The sequence below is a fragment of the Drosophila miranda genome, chromosome XR (genome assembly GCF_003369915.1).
Source record: "Drosophila miranda strain MSH22 chromosome XR, D.miranda_PacBio2.1, whole genome shotgun sequence".
NCBI lineage: Eukaryota > Metazoa > Arthropoda > Insecta > Diptera > Drosophilidae > Drosophila > Drosophila miranda.
The window spans coordinates 12054719-12073926 of NC_046674.1; the positions used below are offsets into that span (position 1 = coordinate 12054719).

Here is a 19208-nt window from a genome sequence, read left to right on the forward strand (position 1 = left end):
TGGTTTATTGTTTGTTGCTCTTGCAGTTGCTGTTGCTGTTGCTGTTGTCGTTACGGATTTTTGTTTCGCTTTGCAATGTGGAAATACACGTGTAATATGTATTTTATTTGATTTATATATATGTATATATACGGGGATACATATATACATATCTGTGGTATATATATATAATTTTAAATTATTTTTCTTGTTGCTGTTGTTGTTGTTGTTGTTGTTGCTGCAGCATTACAGATACATTTACTCCTGCGTTCATCTCTTCGTGGTGTGTATCTGTATCTCTGGATGCTCATATCTGTGTGTGTCTGACATTGTTGCTAAAGTTGCAGTTGCTTGTGTTGCTCTTGTTGTTGTTGTTGTAGCTGTTGGTGTTGCTGCTGCTGCTGTCATTGCGGTTGTCGGCGCCACCTTTTAATGGTATCCATTTGTAAATGCCGCAGGAATTAGTGGTCCCTGTAAATAAACGTTTCGTGGAGAACAAAACAAGCAAACACCAAAAATTATTCAAATAAAATGCAATTTCTATGTATCTGCACATCTACGCACACACACACATACATGTATGTATATATACGATTAAATATATGTATATTAAATAGGTATATAGAAAGTAAACATTTATAGGTAGGTAGGAGGTATACATACAATACATATATGTATTTATATAGAAATAGTAAAAGTGAAAAGTTATTGGAAGTAGACAAAAATACTCGATTGTTCAACAAATAAACACTAGAGAGAGAAACGAACTCGGGAACGGAGCAACTAGTCCCAAAAGGCCGATAGCAGAGGTTTGATAACAGACCATCCATCCATCCATACGCACGCCCTGACGTGCACTTTCCCGTCAATGGACACGGCGGATACGCAAGCCAACTCTTTTGTAGCAAAAGAACAGAACGAATGAACAGAAGGACTAATTCTGGCAGACTGGTAATTGCAAGAAATGAAACTCCACAAACGGAGCGGCCCATCAGGGGGAAGCCCTTTCATTTGTGAATTCCGAATCATGAAAGATTGAAACGGAATCAGAAATATCCATTAGGTATCTGTCCATCTGCATGCCACGCATGAGTATCTTTTTTCTCCCTTTGTCAGAGATGGCTTTTATCAAACCTCGCCGTCAGTCATGGATAATTGATATGGTTTTGGATATAATTTGGGTTCTTTTTGTTTTGTTGGGGTTTGCATCGACGCAAGGACGGATGTGGATTGGAGGTTGGAAACATTGAAGTACTGAAATATTCATATACTATAATACATATACATATATGGTGTACAGAATTTAAATAAATCAAAAGAGTTTAATTGAAAACGGCCTAGAAAACTGTGCTTTTGACGTGCATACATATTTTTTTACGTTCATTTATTGTTTGTTTTATTAACATTATTTTTTGTTTGTTTTCTTTTTTTTTTAGCTCAAAACGAAATATATTTTTGATTCGACTATTTGGTTGAAGTTTAAAGAAATTTGGATTGTTAATAATTGAAATTGTTTAGTTGAAAAAAAAAAACAGAAGAGAACACGCTGTATTTTGTTGGTGTGCCTACCTTGTGCAACTGCGTTTGTTTTATACTCTTATTTCTTTTGTTTTGCGTTTGCGTTTGCTCTTACTTTTGCTTTTGCTTTGCTTTCGTTTATTATTATTATTATTTTTTGTTGTTTTTGGTTTTTTGTTTTTTGTTTTTGGTTGCATATATATATATATATGTATATATATATTCTCGATTTAAATATATAATTGTTTGCTTTACTTTTGCTTTTCTTTTCTTTTCTTTTGTTTTGTTTTGTTTTGCATTTATATTTTTGGGTTTTCAGTCTTTTTATATATTAGCCATCGCAAAGTTCAACGAATAAATCTGTACGAAATGAAAGAGAAATACAATACAATATATAGAAGGATAACGCATTTGTTGTTTAACTCTACATCGGTATTGGTGGTCTCTCTTTATCGCTATGGTGTGGCAAAGGGACGGATGTGTGTGTGTGTGTGTGTGTGTGTGAGAGTGTGTGTGTTTGAGTGTGTTTAATTTTGAAAACAAAACAAAATCGTTGAACGGAACAATAAACGATGGGTAACTTGAATTTGGGTATTTCTCTTCGCGCCCTGACCTCTCCCGAGTGGTAGGCACAAAGGCACATAGCACTATGGCACTATGGCTAATCGGAAGCCCAAAGGATGCTCAGGCTAAGGGCTTCAGACTTGCAGATTCTAGCTGGGGGTTCATGGCCTGCACTTACCGGGCTGTAGTTTAACGGGGCTCGGCTGACGGCGATGGGGAAGCCGGATGGCTGCGGACTGGTGGCCTGCACGTAGCCCACATTGTCGGCCCCGGCCGAGCTGTACATGTCAATGGTTGGTCCGGGCGAGTTGGTGGATGGGAACCCCTGCCTGTTGGCCGAGCCAGCGGCTGCGGCATGCGGCGATGCCGACGGCCCAAAGCTATGGGCGGCCGCGGCAGCCGCCTGATAGTTGTTCATCACTGTGGAGAAAGAGAGGAGGTGGACGGTGAGGAGCTGTTCGATTGGTGGCGCCACCCACTTTTCATAGATGGGTACTTACCTGACAACGCCTGGGTCAGCAGCGGTGTATTGTTGTTGGGTGTCAGCTGCCCATTGGTTAGATCAACTGTAAGTGGCAGAAGGGGAGACGCGACATTAGTGGGGAGTGCACACGGGAGGGGACGGGGGGGCGCACAGCTAGTTAAGTAAGAGTTAGGGGGCATTCCTAGGCAGTGCCTAAGACAAGAGTATATATACGAAAGTAATCTACAGGTCACGCAGTAGGAAGGAGTACGAGTATACAAGTATGGAGTGAGAGAGAGAGAGAGTACGAGTACGATTACGAGTAAGAGTACGAGAGTATACGATTCTTATAAGTACATATATGTTGATAAAGCGGATACATAGTTCTGTGGCGGGTAGCATTGGTGTGTGGTGTGGTGTGGTGCCAAGGAAGTAAGCAATCAAAAGCGAAAGTAAAGAAGCACTAACTAGTCCCAGAACAACTACAATGCCAAACACAAACAAAAGAGCGAAAGATACATACAGATACAGGTATAAGGGGGGAGTGGGAGGGGGAGTGGGAGTGCGGGAATAATATAACGCTAACTGGAACGCAGGTTATGAAAACACAAGCTGCTCGGTTATTAAACGAGCATTGCATTGGCATTGGTCAGCGGTGGGCGGAGTGGTGGGGCCGTGGGGGCAGGTCTGCTCTGGCTGTCTCTATGATGACAAAACAAAGCCCAAAGCCAGAATAAACCAAACCAAACCAAGCCAAACGAAACCGAACCAATCCTAGACCATCAAAACCCATCAAAACCCATCCGAACCCGTCCAAACCCGTCCAAACCCATCCAAACCCGTTCAAATCGAGCCAAACTCAGTGAGTACGCTTGGTTTGGCCCGTGATGTGCACTTTCCTTTGGGCGCTTCTCCTCTGTTGTTAACGCTTTTTCCTTTTCCCCTGGATATGGCCATGGCTATAGCTATTACTGTTGTTCCCTTGTTATGGCCACAGCTGCTGCAGCAAGTAAAAATACGCCAGCGCCAATATTGAAATGACAACAGAATGCGAATGCGAATGCGAATGTGGATGTGGATGTGAATGGGGCATGTGCATGTGGATGTGGTTGTGGATGCGACTGTGAATGTGAATCTGAATCTGAATGAAGGACGAATGGGGCTTGGTCTAGTTCTGGACTACCTTTTTTTCGGGGTAGCCTGGTGGTCCTGGTCCTGTTAGTATAGTCCCTGACAAGACTCTGACACATCAGCCCCAATGACATGGCCCTGCCGGGCAGCCCATTCAGACGGGGACAGGGGGGCATACATACGAGTATGAATGAGGGAAAGCGAAAAAAGATTGGATAACGGGTAACGGGTCAGGGGTTTGGGGGGATGGGTGATGGCGGATGGGGAAGCGACGATGTTGCATTTCCTGCGGAAACACAAAAATTGATGTAACGTAACGTGACGTAACGTAACGATGCATGGCCGTGACTGTCGTCATTTGCCCCGCCACTCCACCATCCGCCATCCCACCATTCCTCCATCCCCACTCGGCTGCCCTCCCCCCCGCTTATCCCCTATTCCTGTTGTGCGTTTTATGGCGCCAATCAACTTTGGCTTACGTTTAGTTTACGTTTTTGCGGAATATCCGAGCGCCATGTTGTTTTCATTAGAGTCTGGCAATGCCACAAAGAAGCGGCAGCGGCAGCAGCGGAAGGGAGAAGCACAACAGCATGAATACCCCGTTAGAGCAACAGCAGTTGCAGCAACAGTAACCGTAACCGTTTCTTTTCTAAATAAATAACTTATTTAGTACGGGAAAGCTTTTTTTCGGTTTGTATGGCATCGAATGAAATGCGTTTCCGCTGCTGGAATCCTGACAATTGTCAGTCTTGTGGTGTTGTAAAACGTGGCGGAAAAACAACTGTTCTGTTCTGCTGCCAGCTGGTGACCTGGCAACCCTTTTTTCCCCAGGACACACGCTTCAATTGGGACATTTGAACAAACAAAATTGGTTAGAGGAAGGCATTTACATTTACATTTACATTTACATTTACATGATCAGCGGGCGAATGCTACACGGTTCTCTGATATAATTCAGCTGAATGTTACATTAAGGTTACAATACATTGTACATATGATTTCTACAATTTTGTATGGTTATACGAGTATACGATATAGTATAAAGTATGTATAGTATGGTATAGTGTGTATATGTTTGATTAATCAGTTACAATTCGTTATATGTTTGTTGTACTACTTCTAATGACTGGGTTACAATTCTGGGGGACGGACAGACAGATTTCATCAGTCTGTGGCTCTAGTCGTATTAGTCGTTTGTGTTGTGTTGTGTGTGATGTGTGAAATGTTCCATTAACTGGGGCTAAAGATAAGGTTTCGCAAAACGAAGAACACTACACATAAATATGTATATAGTATGTATGTTTTCCATGTTGGAGCTACGACTGCCGCCAATCGATGATCGGGGACAGTTTACAATTTGTCTCGATTAGGTTTTATTAGGCTCTTTGCTAAACTTTTGCTATCAACTAACGGTTTACATATAAAGTTAATAATCATAAGATGCGAGAACGTCTGTCGGAACGGTTATAGGTTCGATATATATACTACACGAGTATGATATATAGAGAGATACATAAGTATATAAAAAGAGTATAATGCTGGTACGATTATGCATTGGAATTATAAGACGACCATTAGCTGACCTTGTGGAGTGTGTTCGGAGTGTTGTTCGGAATCGGAATCGGGTTCGAGTTCGACTTCGACATCGACATCGACATCGACTTCGACTTGGACATCGAGTTCGAGTTGACGTTGATGTTGCTTTGCTGTTGATGTTGCAAGTTGTGCTGCTTGCCTGCTTGCTGCCCGTAGCTGCTGCGGATGTTGTCGTTGCCAAGTTGCTGTCAATTCTAAAGCGCATACGCCCCGTTGGCCACTTTGTCACTCTCTCTCTCTCTATCTCTCTCTGTCGCTGTCGCTGTCTCCGTCGCTGTCTCTGTCGCTCTGGGCCATGTCGAAACCATTCAAGAAATTTGCCTTGCTAATAATACCGGAGCTGCAGCCTCTGACAAGAGCCAGCGACCGACTAGAGACCGACCAGAGACCGACTAGAGACAAAGGCGAATGCGAATGCAAATGCCCTACGGCCCGGAAAGGATAGACTGTGCTTTGGGTTTTTGGTTTCGGCTTTTGTATCCGCATTTATTTGATTTTATTTTCACTTTATTTATCTTAGTTTTTGTGCATTTATTTAGTTAATAACTTTTCGGCTTGGTTTTCCATTTCGTAAGCAATTTCAATACTGCGTTTGGCAAATGGTTTTTTTTTTTTCTTTTTCTTTTTCGTTTTTTTCTTGTTCTCGTTTGAAGCGTTTTCTTATAAATCACAGTATATACGTGTAAAATACATATAGGTATGCGTGTGTGTGTGTGTGGCGTATTAGTGTGTGTGTGTGTGTGTGTGTGTGTGTGTGTGCTATATAGGTGTGTAAATATATATATATGTATAACTCGAAAGCGCCTTATAATAGTTGCAAGAAGCACCAACGAAGCAGTGGCCACACCAACCATCTGATTGCGGCAGCTAGAATGTGGCAGCCATGTGGCAAGTGGCGATAATTGCATTCAATTAACTAAGTAACAGCTTATCAATTTATCAATTTATCAATTTATAGATAGATATATATTGATCATTCGTTAAGGTATGCCATAACTAGGTTCGAACGTCGAATGGGTTTGTTTTCATGTTGCATGTTGCATGTGTAGAATGTAGGAGAGGACCATTGAAAAATTGCATTTTTCATCAACTTAAAGAGAGGGATTTGTTGTTGTTTTTGGTTGTTGTTGTTGTCTTTGATTTTTGTGTTTCTTTCGCTTTGTTGCTCTTCGAAAATGGATGGACATTAATATTGTATTTATCGTTAAGTATTGTACAAATCAAATCGATTCACGCCGCCTCGTACAAAATGAATACTCGAATGCTTAATTTGTAAACCCTCGTATATTAAATATGTGTATATATAAATAGTCATGTATATATTGTAGGTATATAGTATATATATATATATATATAGTAATGTCTATGTATTTTATAAAGAAATGTCCAAAAATTCGCTCATTTTTTGCTGTGTTTAAAGATTTCTTTCTTTTTCTTTTGTCTTTTTTTGGATTTTTGTTGTTTTTTTTTTTTCTTCTGATTTTAGCGATGCACCGATGAAGGAAGGAATTTTTATAGTTGATTTTCTTACAGGCTCTCAATTCGTACAATATGTGGGCCAAATGCGGTATATTTTTTTTGCCAACAATATGAAACGGAATAATACAACAACGGATAATGGATAAATGGATAAATGGACAAATCGACAAATCTACTAACTAATGAACTTTTGCTATGCTAAAAATCTCTGCACACGTTTGCTAATTATCTCTAAAAAAAAAACACATGGGAACCACCAATATACACATACACATATGAAAATACATATATGCATAGACCAACAACAGAAACAGAAACAGAATCGGAAGCTGAAACAGCAGCAGCAGCAGCCGCAGCTAAAACTGAAACTGAAAAACTGAAAAACAGTACAGGAAAATGGGTATGGAAATGGGTGAATGAAAGGCAAAAACAAAAACACAGACAAACAAAAAGGCAAAGCGAAAAAAAAACAAAAAAAAAACAGAGTAAATATCATACATAATATGCAGCAAATTAATTAAAGGATAATAATGGCACTACATGTGTGACAGGCCTGCTAAAATTTGTCGTTATCTAAATGTTATTCCATGTGCATTTTATTCGAAATTCGAAATTCCAAATTGTTGCTGCTGCTGTTGTGTTGTGTTGTGTTGTTGTTGTTGTTCCAATTGTGGGAAGCAGCAACTAATTTATGCATAGTACATACAGGGAGGACTACAAATGAAATTTGCATTTAAATGCTACGGTAAAATAGTTTTATAAATATTAAATGTGTGTGTTCGTGTGGATGTAGAATCGGTATACGATCCGAGTACGAATACAAATGGGGACCAGGACCAGGGCCAGAACCAGGGCCAGAACCAGGGCCAGGGCCAGGCCAAAGGGTACAAATGGCAGAGAGATTCATGTGTGTGTGTGTGTGAGTACAGTTTGTATACGTTTTTATATTGTAGATATAGTAGGTAGATACTGCTAGGGTTCTCTAGTGTCTATAGAGCGATATATAGTATAGTATTGTATAGTACGTATATATGGTTATGCTTGTCGCTTATCGCTTATCGCTTAGCGCTTATGTGATTATGTTCGCCTAGATCTAAGCCTAAACGGTTCTACACGGTTATAGTACGGTACGTTCAATCATTGCATTCACGGCTATGGAACTGCTCTAGGGCTAGAGACTAGAGACTAGAGGCTAGAGATTAGAGATTAGTACGGGTGCTAGCTGCTGATACAATAGCCCTCTAAGTGGGGCGTACATGTGGTATGCATGTTTGTATGTAAGTGATACGTGGATAACTCTAGTCACTACTTAGGGATTCCAGCTAATACTGACTCGGTAATAGTTCGATATAGGGGGGTAAGTGGAACGAGAGGCTATATGTTGTCAGCTATAGGTGTGTGTGTGTGTGTGTCAGCTATTTGCAGACCGCAGATCTAAGTGTGTGTGTGTGGATTACATGGATTCGAAGGCACATATTCAATGCAGTTCTCTTCGAATCTCTGGGGTTAGTTTTCATTCGTTCGCTTCTATCGAGTTTAAGGCTCGTTTCTTCGTGTTCTGGATGCGGTTATTGCTGTTGTAGTTTTAGTTTTAGTTTTAGTTTTGGTTTCAGTTTTAGTTTCAGTTTCAGTTGTTACTCGTACCATTACCGTTGATATGGGGCTAAGCTATGGCTGTTTGTGGCACTTGTGGCACTTGCTGTTGCTGTTGCAGTTGCTGTTGCAGTTGTGGTTGTTATTGATTGCTGTACCTACTTGTCACTTGTACAAATGATTTATTTGGATAGCGTGTCGTTGTCGTGGAGACCGAGGAGGAAGAGACAAAAATGGCAATGAGAATAGAAATGTTTATCAAAAACTTTGCAGGGCCTTGTTCTCTGGCTATCTCTGTTCTGTGTCACGACTGCCTCTCATTGTCAGACTTTTTCGATTCGATTCGGTTTCGGCTCGGCTCGGCTCGGCTCTGTGCACACTTAGAAATTTATGTTGCCCAGAAACTGTGATTTGATGGCCGCCGAGCGGGCTGTCAGCGCCGTGGCAAGCGGCAGGGCCAGCGCCTGTTGATGATATCCCGACTGGGGCGGGCCGTGTGAGACGGCAGCCGCCGAAGAACCACCGACAGCAGAGGCACCGCCCGGGGCGGCTCTGCTGCGGCCCGGTGTCGCGCTACATGCGGCACCGTAACTCCTACCGATGCCGCAAATGGTCAAGCCTACAAAATCATACGAGATACAAGATAGATAGATAGAGATAGAGATTGAGAGAGAGAGAGAGAGAGAAAGAGAGAGAGAGAGACACACGCTAGAGCTGCAAAACTATCGATAACAAGGATCGGGGGCTAACACATACGCTTCGAATCAGAACTGGATTTGGAATTGGAAACCTAATCTAAAAACAAAACAAATGAAAATGGAGAGAATTGAGGTGCTGATTGCAAGCAATCGACAGTCTATCGATAGCTGAATCGATTGTTGTACAGCTCTAACACACGCAATGGATCGATGGGGCAATCGGGCGATGGGGCAATGGGGCGATGGGGCGATGGGGCGATTGGCGGGGTTAGATCTGGTCGGGGATAAGGTTATATATCAGCTAGAAGCCCTAGTAGCCAGTGTTCTGTAGTAGCTCTCTGTGTGATCGTGTGATTGATGCAAATGATAAACGCAAGGCCAAGCACAGGAGATTTGCGCGCAGGAATCGATTCTAAAGGGGTTCTATTATCATATGGAAATGGCAAATATCTGATTCAATATATATGAGACTGTGTAGCACTGTGTTTGTCTGTGTTTGCCTGTGTATATGTGTGCGTGTGTATCGATAGTTTCCGATACTTAATATCTGTGCATTGATATGACGAACGGTTTGGGCTTTAGAAAAAAACGTGATTTCATTTATTGATCGTGATCATGAGTAATACTCGATAAATAGTCATTTCAGCTCTGGTTGGTCGGGAAACAGATATCAGAGCCCAGATCCCAGTTCCCAGCTACCAGCTACCAGCTCCCAGCTACCAGCTCCCAGATCGAACACATCACAGATCTCGGATCCCTAGGACGAGCCGTTGGTGGGGGCAACCATGTAATCACCAATCAGTATGCGATTCTCCGGCATTACGCCCATTACACCGGCTGCAAAGCAAATATACAAAATTAAGAGTAAGGAAACAGAACACACAAAAACTAAAGAAAGTAACAGAAATGTTTGATTGACTGACTGGCTGAGTGGCTGACTGATTGTGGATGATGGAACACAAACACGAACGAACGAACGAACGAACGAAGGAACGAACGAATCGAACACAAGCATCGAGGGCAAACAAATCATTATAATCCGTGCTGGAGGCGAGTTAGTAATGCTAATGATTATTACACGACTTTCGTCATATCAAGTAACACAAACTGTTCGAATTGGGGACTGTGGCATGGGGCATGTGGCATGGGGCATGGTCGGGCGGGGTGTTGAGGTTGTTGAGCAGTTAGTACTCGTTTTAGTCACAAAAGTTTCTTCACCTTTCGCTACACATCACACTCTCACTCACATACAAATGAATAAAAGAGGGGGGCCCGAGGCGAGTGTACCTACAAATGTTTGTGTGTGTGTGTGTGTGTGTTTGTGTGCGTGTGTGTGTGTGTGTGCGAGTGTGTGCGAGTGGGTGACTGTGTGCCTTTGTGGGGTGTACGCACAAATACGAGAATATGGGTGAACGGGACTTACCAGTCGGATAGGGGAGTCCGAAGGAGGGATAGCCCGAATATCCGCGACCAGCGGCATAGGCAGCATAAGCAGCTGCCGGAAAGCCTGCGAATGAAGCAATATACGATCGGATAAGATACAGCTATAGATATAGAAATATATATAGTTACCTTCGGGCAATGTCCCCAGACCCCACATGATGTTATCTAAAAAGGTGGCATGAAAAACAAGAGAGAGCACATAAACAGATAATTACTAAAATTCAGATCAATTAGGGATCAATTAGATCTAAGATATTAGAAACGAAAGAGAGTACCGAGATTATATCAGATATAGGACTAATTGATATAGATTATATGAAAGACTGCTTTACTATTATGTAGATTAGATCGTATTCGGTTAGTGGTTAGTGTTTCGATTCGTGTGTACTTAGAGATCTAGAAATATTGTGTTTAATATGGCAACTAAGGAACACCGTCGTCGAGTCGATCGATCGTTCCACTATATACTAGGTGTATGTGTGTGTGTGTTGAGTTCTAAGAGTTCTAGAGTACCCTCCCTCCCGATTTGTGGTTGGTTCTCTTTCGCAATAACAGCCTTGATCTGAGCTATTTATACATATATAGTAGTATGTAGAGTTAGAGTTAAGTATAGAGTTACATTTGATCGATATGACACACAAAGCTAAACACTTATTCGATATGTAATCTAAGACATTTAATGCTATTCTATGAGTATAAATTTCAATATTTTCGCTAATAGTTCTCTGCTTAATATACGTACGAGTACGAGTACGAGTAGATATATGTTTGTATGTGTATATATGTATATATATATCTATATACCCGATGCGGGGGCAATTCTAAGGCCTGTGACAGTGCATTTCTACGAAAATGCCACTTGCCACCAGGCCATTGCCCCGCACAAACGGCTAAGGATAAGTGGAATCGAATCAAATCAAATCAATAGAATCATAACTATAATCACACACAAGATAACTAAATATATGGGCTAGAGAAATACTACAACTCAAGAAGGGGGTGGCGGGGGTGGGGGAGAGAGAGAATTGAAAAAGGTTGACATCTATTAGGAGGGATATTTGTAAAAATTTGTATAAATTTAGCTTCGGGCCTCCGCTTTTCTCCAAAAACTTCACTTCTTCGACATCGACTTCGACTTCGACTTCGACTTTGTTCCTCCTCTCCTTTCCTTTCCTTTCCTTTCATCTCCTGTCCTCTTCTCTCATTCGTTCATCTTTGGCATCAGTGCGTTGACGGATGGCTGGTTTCCGTTTCCGGTTTGTTTGCTTGTTTGTTGGTTTGTTAGTTTGTTTTGTGGCAACTTAGGCTAAGATTACAATGGATATAACGTCAAGTACGTCGAGTACAAGCTAGAGTCTGAACTTGAGCGCTTAATGCGCTTATCGTAATGCAATATATATATATATATGTATGTATATGTATATGTATATGTATATGTATATGTATATGTATATGTATATGTAGTACGAGTATGTAGTAGTATGTGGTATATGTATGCGCTTCGAATGTATAGTATGTATGTATGTATTTACGAGTATAAGTGGGTATATGTATGCATAATAAATAGCTAGTCTCATGTTTAGTCAAATATTAATGGCTATATGCAAGACAAGTACAGTACCCACACACATATGCCATGTGTGGAGTGGAAGAGTGCAGGACGTAGGAGTCAAAGTACAACAAGAGATGTACGGAATGTACGGGATGCACGGGAAGTTGGCCAGGCTGGAAGTTGCCTGTTATTTCGATTACGACGGCCCTCAACTGTCGGAGCTGTAATTTGGCAAACGGGCGGCAGGACACAAGGAGGTCGGTCCTGTAATTGGGCATCCATTATCCATGATCCATTTTACCAAATTACACTCTGACAGCCGCTCTAAATGGGCATCATTCTCGCCCACCATTTCCACATTCCAACATTCCCACATTCCATCATTCGATCATTTTTCAAACACAATACATGGGATATGCGTGTAGATACATATTTATATCTAATACTTTCTTGATACTTGCTTCTTTCGCTGTGTGTGAGCTGCTTCGACTTTGACTTCGACTTCAACTTAATCGCTAATTGGTTACATTCGCTAAGATTCAATTCGATTCAATCCGATTTGATTAAATTAAGTGTTCATTTTTGTTGTTGCTTTTTGCCACTAGAGAGAGATACACTTTTGAAGAGCTATTGATATGAGAGATACGATACGATAATGTTCGATATACAAGAAAATCCAGTTCAAACATAAATGAGGCGCCGATTGCAACATAGTCCATCTTTTCGTTTCGTTTCGACTTTGGGGTTAATTTTACATTCATGTGGGGGCGGGGAAGGGGGGGCTCTTAAGTGTCTAAGACATATGTTACATGATCGCCCTCTAAGGTCTAAGGTTGCTTCAAGATTGCCCCAAGTTGCTAGGTCATCTCGCAGCAATCACGCACATCTAAGCAGGCCCCTCTAGGACCTGCACTTAGCCTAGTATCTTAAGCTAGTTCGAGTAACTTCAGTTCTCTTAGGTTCTATCGAAAAAAACAACGTGTAGAATGCGCGCTAGTTAGTTAGTTAGTTAATTAGTTAGTTAATTGGTTCGTTAATCAAACGCCGCTTAGACAGAAACAAAACATACGATTATGGTACAGTAAGTACATGGCTAAGAGATTGTACACGTAATCCTAGGCCTAGGCTTAAGGGCGCTGCATACGTATACGAGCGCCTTTTATCATTTTTGGACATTGAGACGGAATGAGAGTCATATACGAGTATGAACTATGTTTATATAGAAATATATGTCTGTATAAGTGTGTGTCCGTGTGTGTGTGTCTGTGAGAGTGTGCGTGTGTGGGTGTGGGTGTGTGTGGGTGCCATGAAAAGCAGAGGAATCCGACTGGAGTCAGATCTGATATCGTCTAGTGGATTGCCACGTCTCACTGCTGCCTGGGCGGTCACATGCCGGGCAGCTGGTAGAGAGAGGCGGCCGCAGCCGCCGCGGAGTTGGCGCCCGACATCTCCAGGCCGCCCGGCATCGCCAGCAGCTCGCTGAGCGGATAGTGGGCCGCTGCCAGGGCCGCGTTCTGACGCAGCTGCGCCTGCTGGGCCACGGCGGCGGCGGCTGCCGCTGCGGGGGTGTTGGCGGCCGCCGTCAGGGCGCTGAGCGTGGCGCCGGGCGCTCCTCTGAGGCCGCTGCTCACGGCGGCGGCGGCCAGCAGACGCTTGTAGCCCATCACGGCAGCGGCGTCCGCGTAAAGGGAGTTGGCCAGAGCGGCGTTGCTCTGGCTGGCATTGGCTGCCGCTGCGTACTGCAGCAGAGAGGGGCCGCCCGTGGGGGCAGCGCCCGAAAGGGGCATCAGCGAGGGAGTGGCCCCTGCAGCAGCGGCCACCGCTTGAGCGAGGCTCTGCTGCTGCTGCTGTTGCTGCTGCTGCTGCTGCTGGTGGGCGGCGACGGCAACCGCCTGTTGCTGCTGCTGCTGCACCGCCTGCTGCTGTTGCTGCTGTTGGCTTACAGCCGCTGCAGCTAGGGCGGCCGCTGAAAGGTGGGCGGGCAGCGGATAGGGGGAGTATCGCAGCGAGGCGGCGGCTGCCGCGGCCCCCAGCAGCTGGTGGTGGGGGTGGTGGGCGTGTTGGTGGGTGTGGGTGTGTGTGTGTTGTGGTGCCTGTGAGTGTTGCTGTTGTTGTTGTTGTTGTTGTTGTTGCTGCTGGTGGTGGTGGTGGTGGTGCTGCTGCTGCTGCTGATGCTGCTGCTGCAGCACGGAGGCGGCAGCGGCTAAACTACTTGGCAGCAGGCCAGCAGCGGACGTGGCCGCCGCCGCCGCTGCCGCCGCCTGATTGGCGTGGCTGCCCCAGACTACCAACTCACCGTAAGCAGAGCGGCCGGCCGCACGGGTCTTGGCCAGGTTGGCCGGCAGCATCACTTCCTTTGGCTGCGCCTTCTTGCACTCGACCTGGAGAAAGACAGGCAACAAAAAGGAGAAGGAGAGTGGAGAGTGGGGGGGTTAGTATCTGGGATTCATGGCGCTACGCTCGACTTACCATTTTGTTGTTTATCTCATGGAAATGAATTTCGCAAACTTTGTCTACCACATCTTCGCTTTGAAATGTAACGAAGCCAAAACCTGCAAAGAGAGGAAAGGAGAGAGAGCCAACAGATAAAAGAAGAACAGCGGAACAGCGAGACGAAAGGGGGGAGAGAGGGGGCTAGAGGGGCAGTGGGGTAGCAGAACGAGAGAGTGCAGAGTGGGCAAAAAAGTTTAAGGGCTGCAAAAATTGAACGAAATATGCTTTTGTGTGCGAGCGGCTAAATAATTTACTCAAGTGTCGAGACTCCGAGACACAGGCTGATGGCGCGCCCTCTGGCACTCTGGCCCCCATTCCTCACTCCTCCTCCTCCCATCACTCCCATCCCTCCCCCTTGTCCTTAGTCTGTCCTCAGGCTGACCTCAATATGCATCCCCTGCAGGGACTCAAGTGGCGGCTGGGCGAGTAATTCAAACACTGGACGCTCGCTCTGCTCCGGGTTTACATAATAAACTTTGCCAGCGGACAAAACTCAGTACTGAAGGAGGGAAGACTCCATCCATGCCCATTCCCAGGCCCATACAAATGCCCAGACCCACACCCGGCTCCCCCCCTTCGCTCTTGGGTCGTGGAGAGCCTAATAACTTTTTCCTAATGGCTGGCTGGTTGGCTCGCTGGCTGGTTGGCTGGCTGGCTGCCGTTCTAGCTGTTCTGGCAGTTCAGCTATTTTTGATATCCTCAAATTAGAGGCTGACGGAGAACTTAAATTCCTGGAATCCCAAGTCATTCCAGGGCTCTGTGGCAGGCAGCAGGGAGCAGGGTCCCGAATTGGCAAAGGATTTATTGTAGCTTAATTGCATTTCTTCTGTTTGTTAAACTTACAAAATAGTATCCTCCCCTCGAGTGCAGGCAGCAGCAGAGCCGAAACTTTTTATCGGATCGTGGAATATGATATTATCTCCAGTATCCTTCTGCCTCTCCTATTGGGTCCTGCCCCTCCACTAATCGCAGCCTGAGGTTTTCCACTGCAAAGGCGTTCCACCAATTTGGCCTTATCGGAGGTTTTCAATTAGCGCAATTGTCTGAGATTTCACATGGTCCTTCGACCAAAGGACTCCACTCCAGTCCGCTCCAGGACTCACTCCCTCCCTGTCCCTGTCGCTCTCTGTGCAATTAGCAAGGCCAAGTGCAGACACCTGATGCCCCGAAAACCCGTATGCCGCTGCCGCTGCCTGCCCCATGGCCCCTGCCCAATGCCGCCTGCCCCCTGCTCTGTGTACGTTTGTTTGCCTTTGGTATGCGGGCGTACAGGCGGACAGGGCGTGGCGTGGGCGTAACTGGCAAATTAGTTGAAACAAGTAACAGTAAACACGCAGGCTTATTAGCGACATGTGCCTGGAATGAGGAGAACGGCAACGCCAACAGCAGCAGCAGCAGCAGAAGCAGCAGCAGCAGCAGAAGCTCCACTTGCCATTTGCCGCTTGCTGCATGGTCCTCTGCCCCGAAGCCTTCAGCTCCGAGCTTCTCGCTTGAGACAACGTGCGGGCAGGCTGCTTCCTGCTTGTCTCTATCCTTGCCTTGGAGTGTGTTTGTATTTGTTTTAATTATATAAAATTAGCGCACGTTGCAAGTTGCACGTAAAGCTGCCACTTAGGTTTCTGCTGCTGCTGCTGCTGCTGCCTCTTGTGCCTGGGCCTTCTGCTACTTTTTCGCCTTGGGCCACTCATAAATCAGCCGTAGAGCAAATGAAGCCAGCAATTTTTTGGTGTCCTGCCTCTACCTCTGTCTCTGGGCCCCTACCAGTCCCCCCCAGCCCCTGCCAGCCCCACACGTAACTCAATCAAAAATGTATCCGCTGGATACAAATGCGCCCTGGCAGCTTGAGGAATGCCCGGTCCGTTTGCCTCGTGTTCTGCGGCTGCCTTTTGGCCCTCAGCTCAGAGCTCGTGTTTGAGCCTGGTTCTGGTTTCTGGGTTCTGGGTTCGGGGTTCGGGGTTCTCGGATCTGGGATCTGGGGGCTCGGTCTGCGGCCAAGTCGCCATTTTTACCTGTCGAAAATTTCCCGCAGGACGACGATGGCAATGGCAATGGCGATGGCGATGGCGATAGGAGCTGACGATGGTCTTGGCAACTGCAAAAATTGCACACTCATGCATGTTATTGCCAAGAAGCGGACATAGATATATGTTCCAGGCATAAGCTCTCGCTCTCGGCTATGCCTCTGCTGTAGGATTGGGAGCAGGCGGCAGAGGGCAGAGGGCAGGGGCAGGGGCAGGCGGCAGAGGGCAGGGGCTGGGGACAGGCAGCACGGAGGAGCATTGCGCCAGCTGCTGTTATGACTGCGCTGCGCCGGCTTGCCAAAAAGAAAAATTACAAAATTTTCAATTTTAATATTAGTGGCGGCTGGCGGCTGGCGACGCCAACTGCCAGGTCTCCTTCTCACCCACCCACTCCCACTCCAACTCTCTGTTCCCTCCTTGTGTATCTATCCGCTCCACCTTTTCCATTTTTTCTTTTTTGGGAGGGAGGAAGGCTGCTTAGGCGCACGTTGGGCATGTCCTTGGCTTGCCAAATGAAATTCATAGCATAGTTCTGGGCGCTGCTCTGCCGCTTGTGGACCCTGCTCTGTACAGTACAGACAGGCTAAGGGCAACATGTGTGGCAGCTGAGAGTCACAACCACATCTCAATCCACGAAACTCTGTCTTCAATCGAAGATCGAGAATCAGAGCCATATCGATAGTACCTTTGAGAGGACATACATAGATCTATTCTTGGGGCTTCCTTTCGAGCCTATATTCTCAGACTCTTAGGAGAGTAGCTCTCTCTCTCTTAGGGCATCTCCACTGTAAGTGGAATTGCCCTCGTTGCCGCTGTTTCTGTTATTGTTGCCATTGCTGTTAGGGCCTGCTGCCTATATTGTTTTATGGCATATTCATATATTGTTTCCTATATTTTTTTCCAGTCCATTCCCATTCCTCATCCATAAAACGGTTCGCTTGTGTGTAGTTTTTGGGCCAACTGCTTGTGTCTCTGGTTTTTTGCCACTGCCCCAGACCCGGTCCCGGCCCGGGCCACTGCCACTGCCACTAGCACTGCCCTTGCTGCAATTTTCAGTGACCAGGCTTATGTGTGTTCGAATGTCTGTCGCTTTGTCTATTTGTCTGTCTGTCCGTCCGTCTGTCCCTCTGTGTGCCTGTCGCTGTGCTGCACACATGATTTATGAATGAGTAACAAACTTGCTGCCGTGTAGCCGGAGCAACCAGCGACGTCTTTTCCACTTTTCCTTCACGTTCTTTTTTCCGGCTGCCCCTCCGTTGGCTTCTTTATTATAGTCGATGCCTTGTTTGTGTGTGCCGCCATCACGCTGGCAATTGCCACGTATACGGGGCAGCCAGCCCGCTCTCGGATCGATAAAATGCAATTACAGGCATATCGCAAGTGCCAGTAGGCAGGCGGAGGGAGCGGGGGGGGGGGGGGGCGTATGGAGGCGGGGGCAGGCTGTAGATGGGACAGGAGCAGAAGCGGAGAGGGAGACGGAGATTGGGCGATTGGTAGATGGGGCAGCCGGTAGTCCGACGACTCATGGCAATAAGGTCGTACATCGTCCAACTGTACAAAAAGTCGCCATCGACATCGCCGTCGCTATCGTTGTCGTTGCCGTTGCCGTTGCCGTTGTCCTCGTCCTCGTCCTGGTCGTGGCAATGAAGGCTTCTGCTACAACTAATACCCTTTGATTAACGACACACATTTTCTATTGACTTGAGGAGGGGGGCGCCTCTTCCTCTTCCCATGCCTCTTGAACTAGGACGGACGGATGGACGGACGGACGGTGGCCTGTGAAGTTGGGCAGTTGGCTGCCCCTGCTCTTGCCTCTGCCCCTGCCCCTGGCCCCCAAACACTGCCTGCATATTTCATACCCTGTATTCCGATCGATGCACGCAATTGTAATTTGCAAAGCTGACATGGCCTGGCCCTCGTCTCCGTTCGGGCCAAATGAGTAGCTCAGCCAATGGGTCGTGTCAATAGCTAAACGGCCGGCCAATGCATTTTTAATTGGCAAATCAGAAAAGTAAGCCACACACACACACACACACACACACACCCACACACAGCCGTGAAAGTCGTACGGGTAAACCTGAGTGGAAATTCGTGGAAATATCGTTCACGTCGTGGCTGCAAAAATTTCTCATTATTTTTCCTTGTTATAGCCAGGGCTGGAGTGGGCCAGTACCACCCCCACCTCCCACCCGAGTCTCTAAATCTTTAATGTGATGTCCGGGCCGTGTGTCCTTCACATTATTTTAAAATGCTTCATATTCGTTTTTATTGGCCGCCTTCTGTTACTGCCCCATCCAGGCGATTCCTTTCATTTCGCTGCTCTCTCTCTCTTTATCAAGCCTTCTTTTTTATGTATGTACATATGACTGCATCATCATGCAGTTTCAGCGTACTCCAGCGTCCAATTAAGCGAAATGTTCTGTGGGCACTGCTCTACCGCCGCCTGCCGCCGCCTGCCGCCGTCTCCCTCGTTCCGCTCGTTCTCTGGCGCTTATCTGCGATGCGGCGCACAGAAGTGTGCTACAATTTTTTATGGGCCGCGCACAAGCAAAAATCATGTTTTCTTATTCCCGTGTGCGTAATTTGAAGGGCGCAAAAGTTAACAATGTCCGGGGGTTGCTACCAGCCAACTATTGATGTATGCTGTTCCATGTATCTGTATCTGTATCTGTATCTGT

General features: G+C 45.7%; 1 protein-coding gene across 7 annotated transcripts in view; it reads right to left on the reverse strand.

Annotated features, from left to right (window-relative positions):
* Positions 1 to 275: 275 nt before the first annotated feature.
* LOC108152147 (RNA-binding protein Musashi homolog Rbp6) overlaps positions 276 to 19208 on the reverse strand; it is a 190252-nt gene continuing 171319 nt past the window's right edge. For 3 of the 7 annotated variants that reach the window (XM_017281258.2, XM_017281261.2, XM_017281263.2), the window contains 7 exons: positions 14486 to 14568; positions 14313 to 14397; positions 10594 to 10629; positions 10445 to 10528; positions 2562 to 2627; positions 2240 to 2481; positions 276 to 450 (listed from right to left, as the gene is read on the reverse strand). In XM_017281258.2, the coding sequence (XP_017136747.1) occupies positions 409 to 450; positions 2240 to 2481; positions 2562 to 2627; positions 10445 to 10528; positions 10594 to 10629; positions 14313 to 14397; positions 14486 to 14568 (638 nt within the window). In that variant the 3' untranslated portion in view covers positions 276 to 408. Of the gene's footprint in view, positions 451 to 1788; positions 1858 to 2239; positions 2482 to 2561; positions 2628 to 7144; positions 8943 to 8988; positions 9859 to 10444; positions 10529 to 10593; positions 10630 to 13386; positions 14398 to 14485; positions 14569 to 19208 lie in introns of those variants that run through there. The other 4 variants (XM_017281259.2, XM_017281262.2, XM_033386337.1 and 1 more) reach the window with 4 other exon arrangements.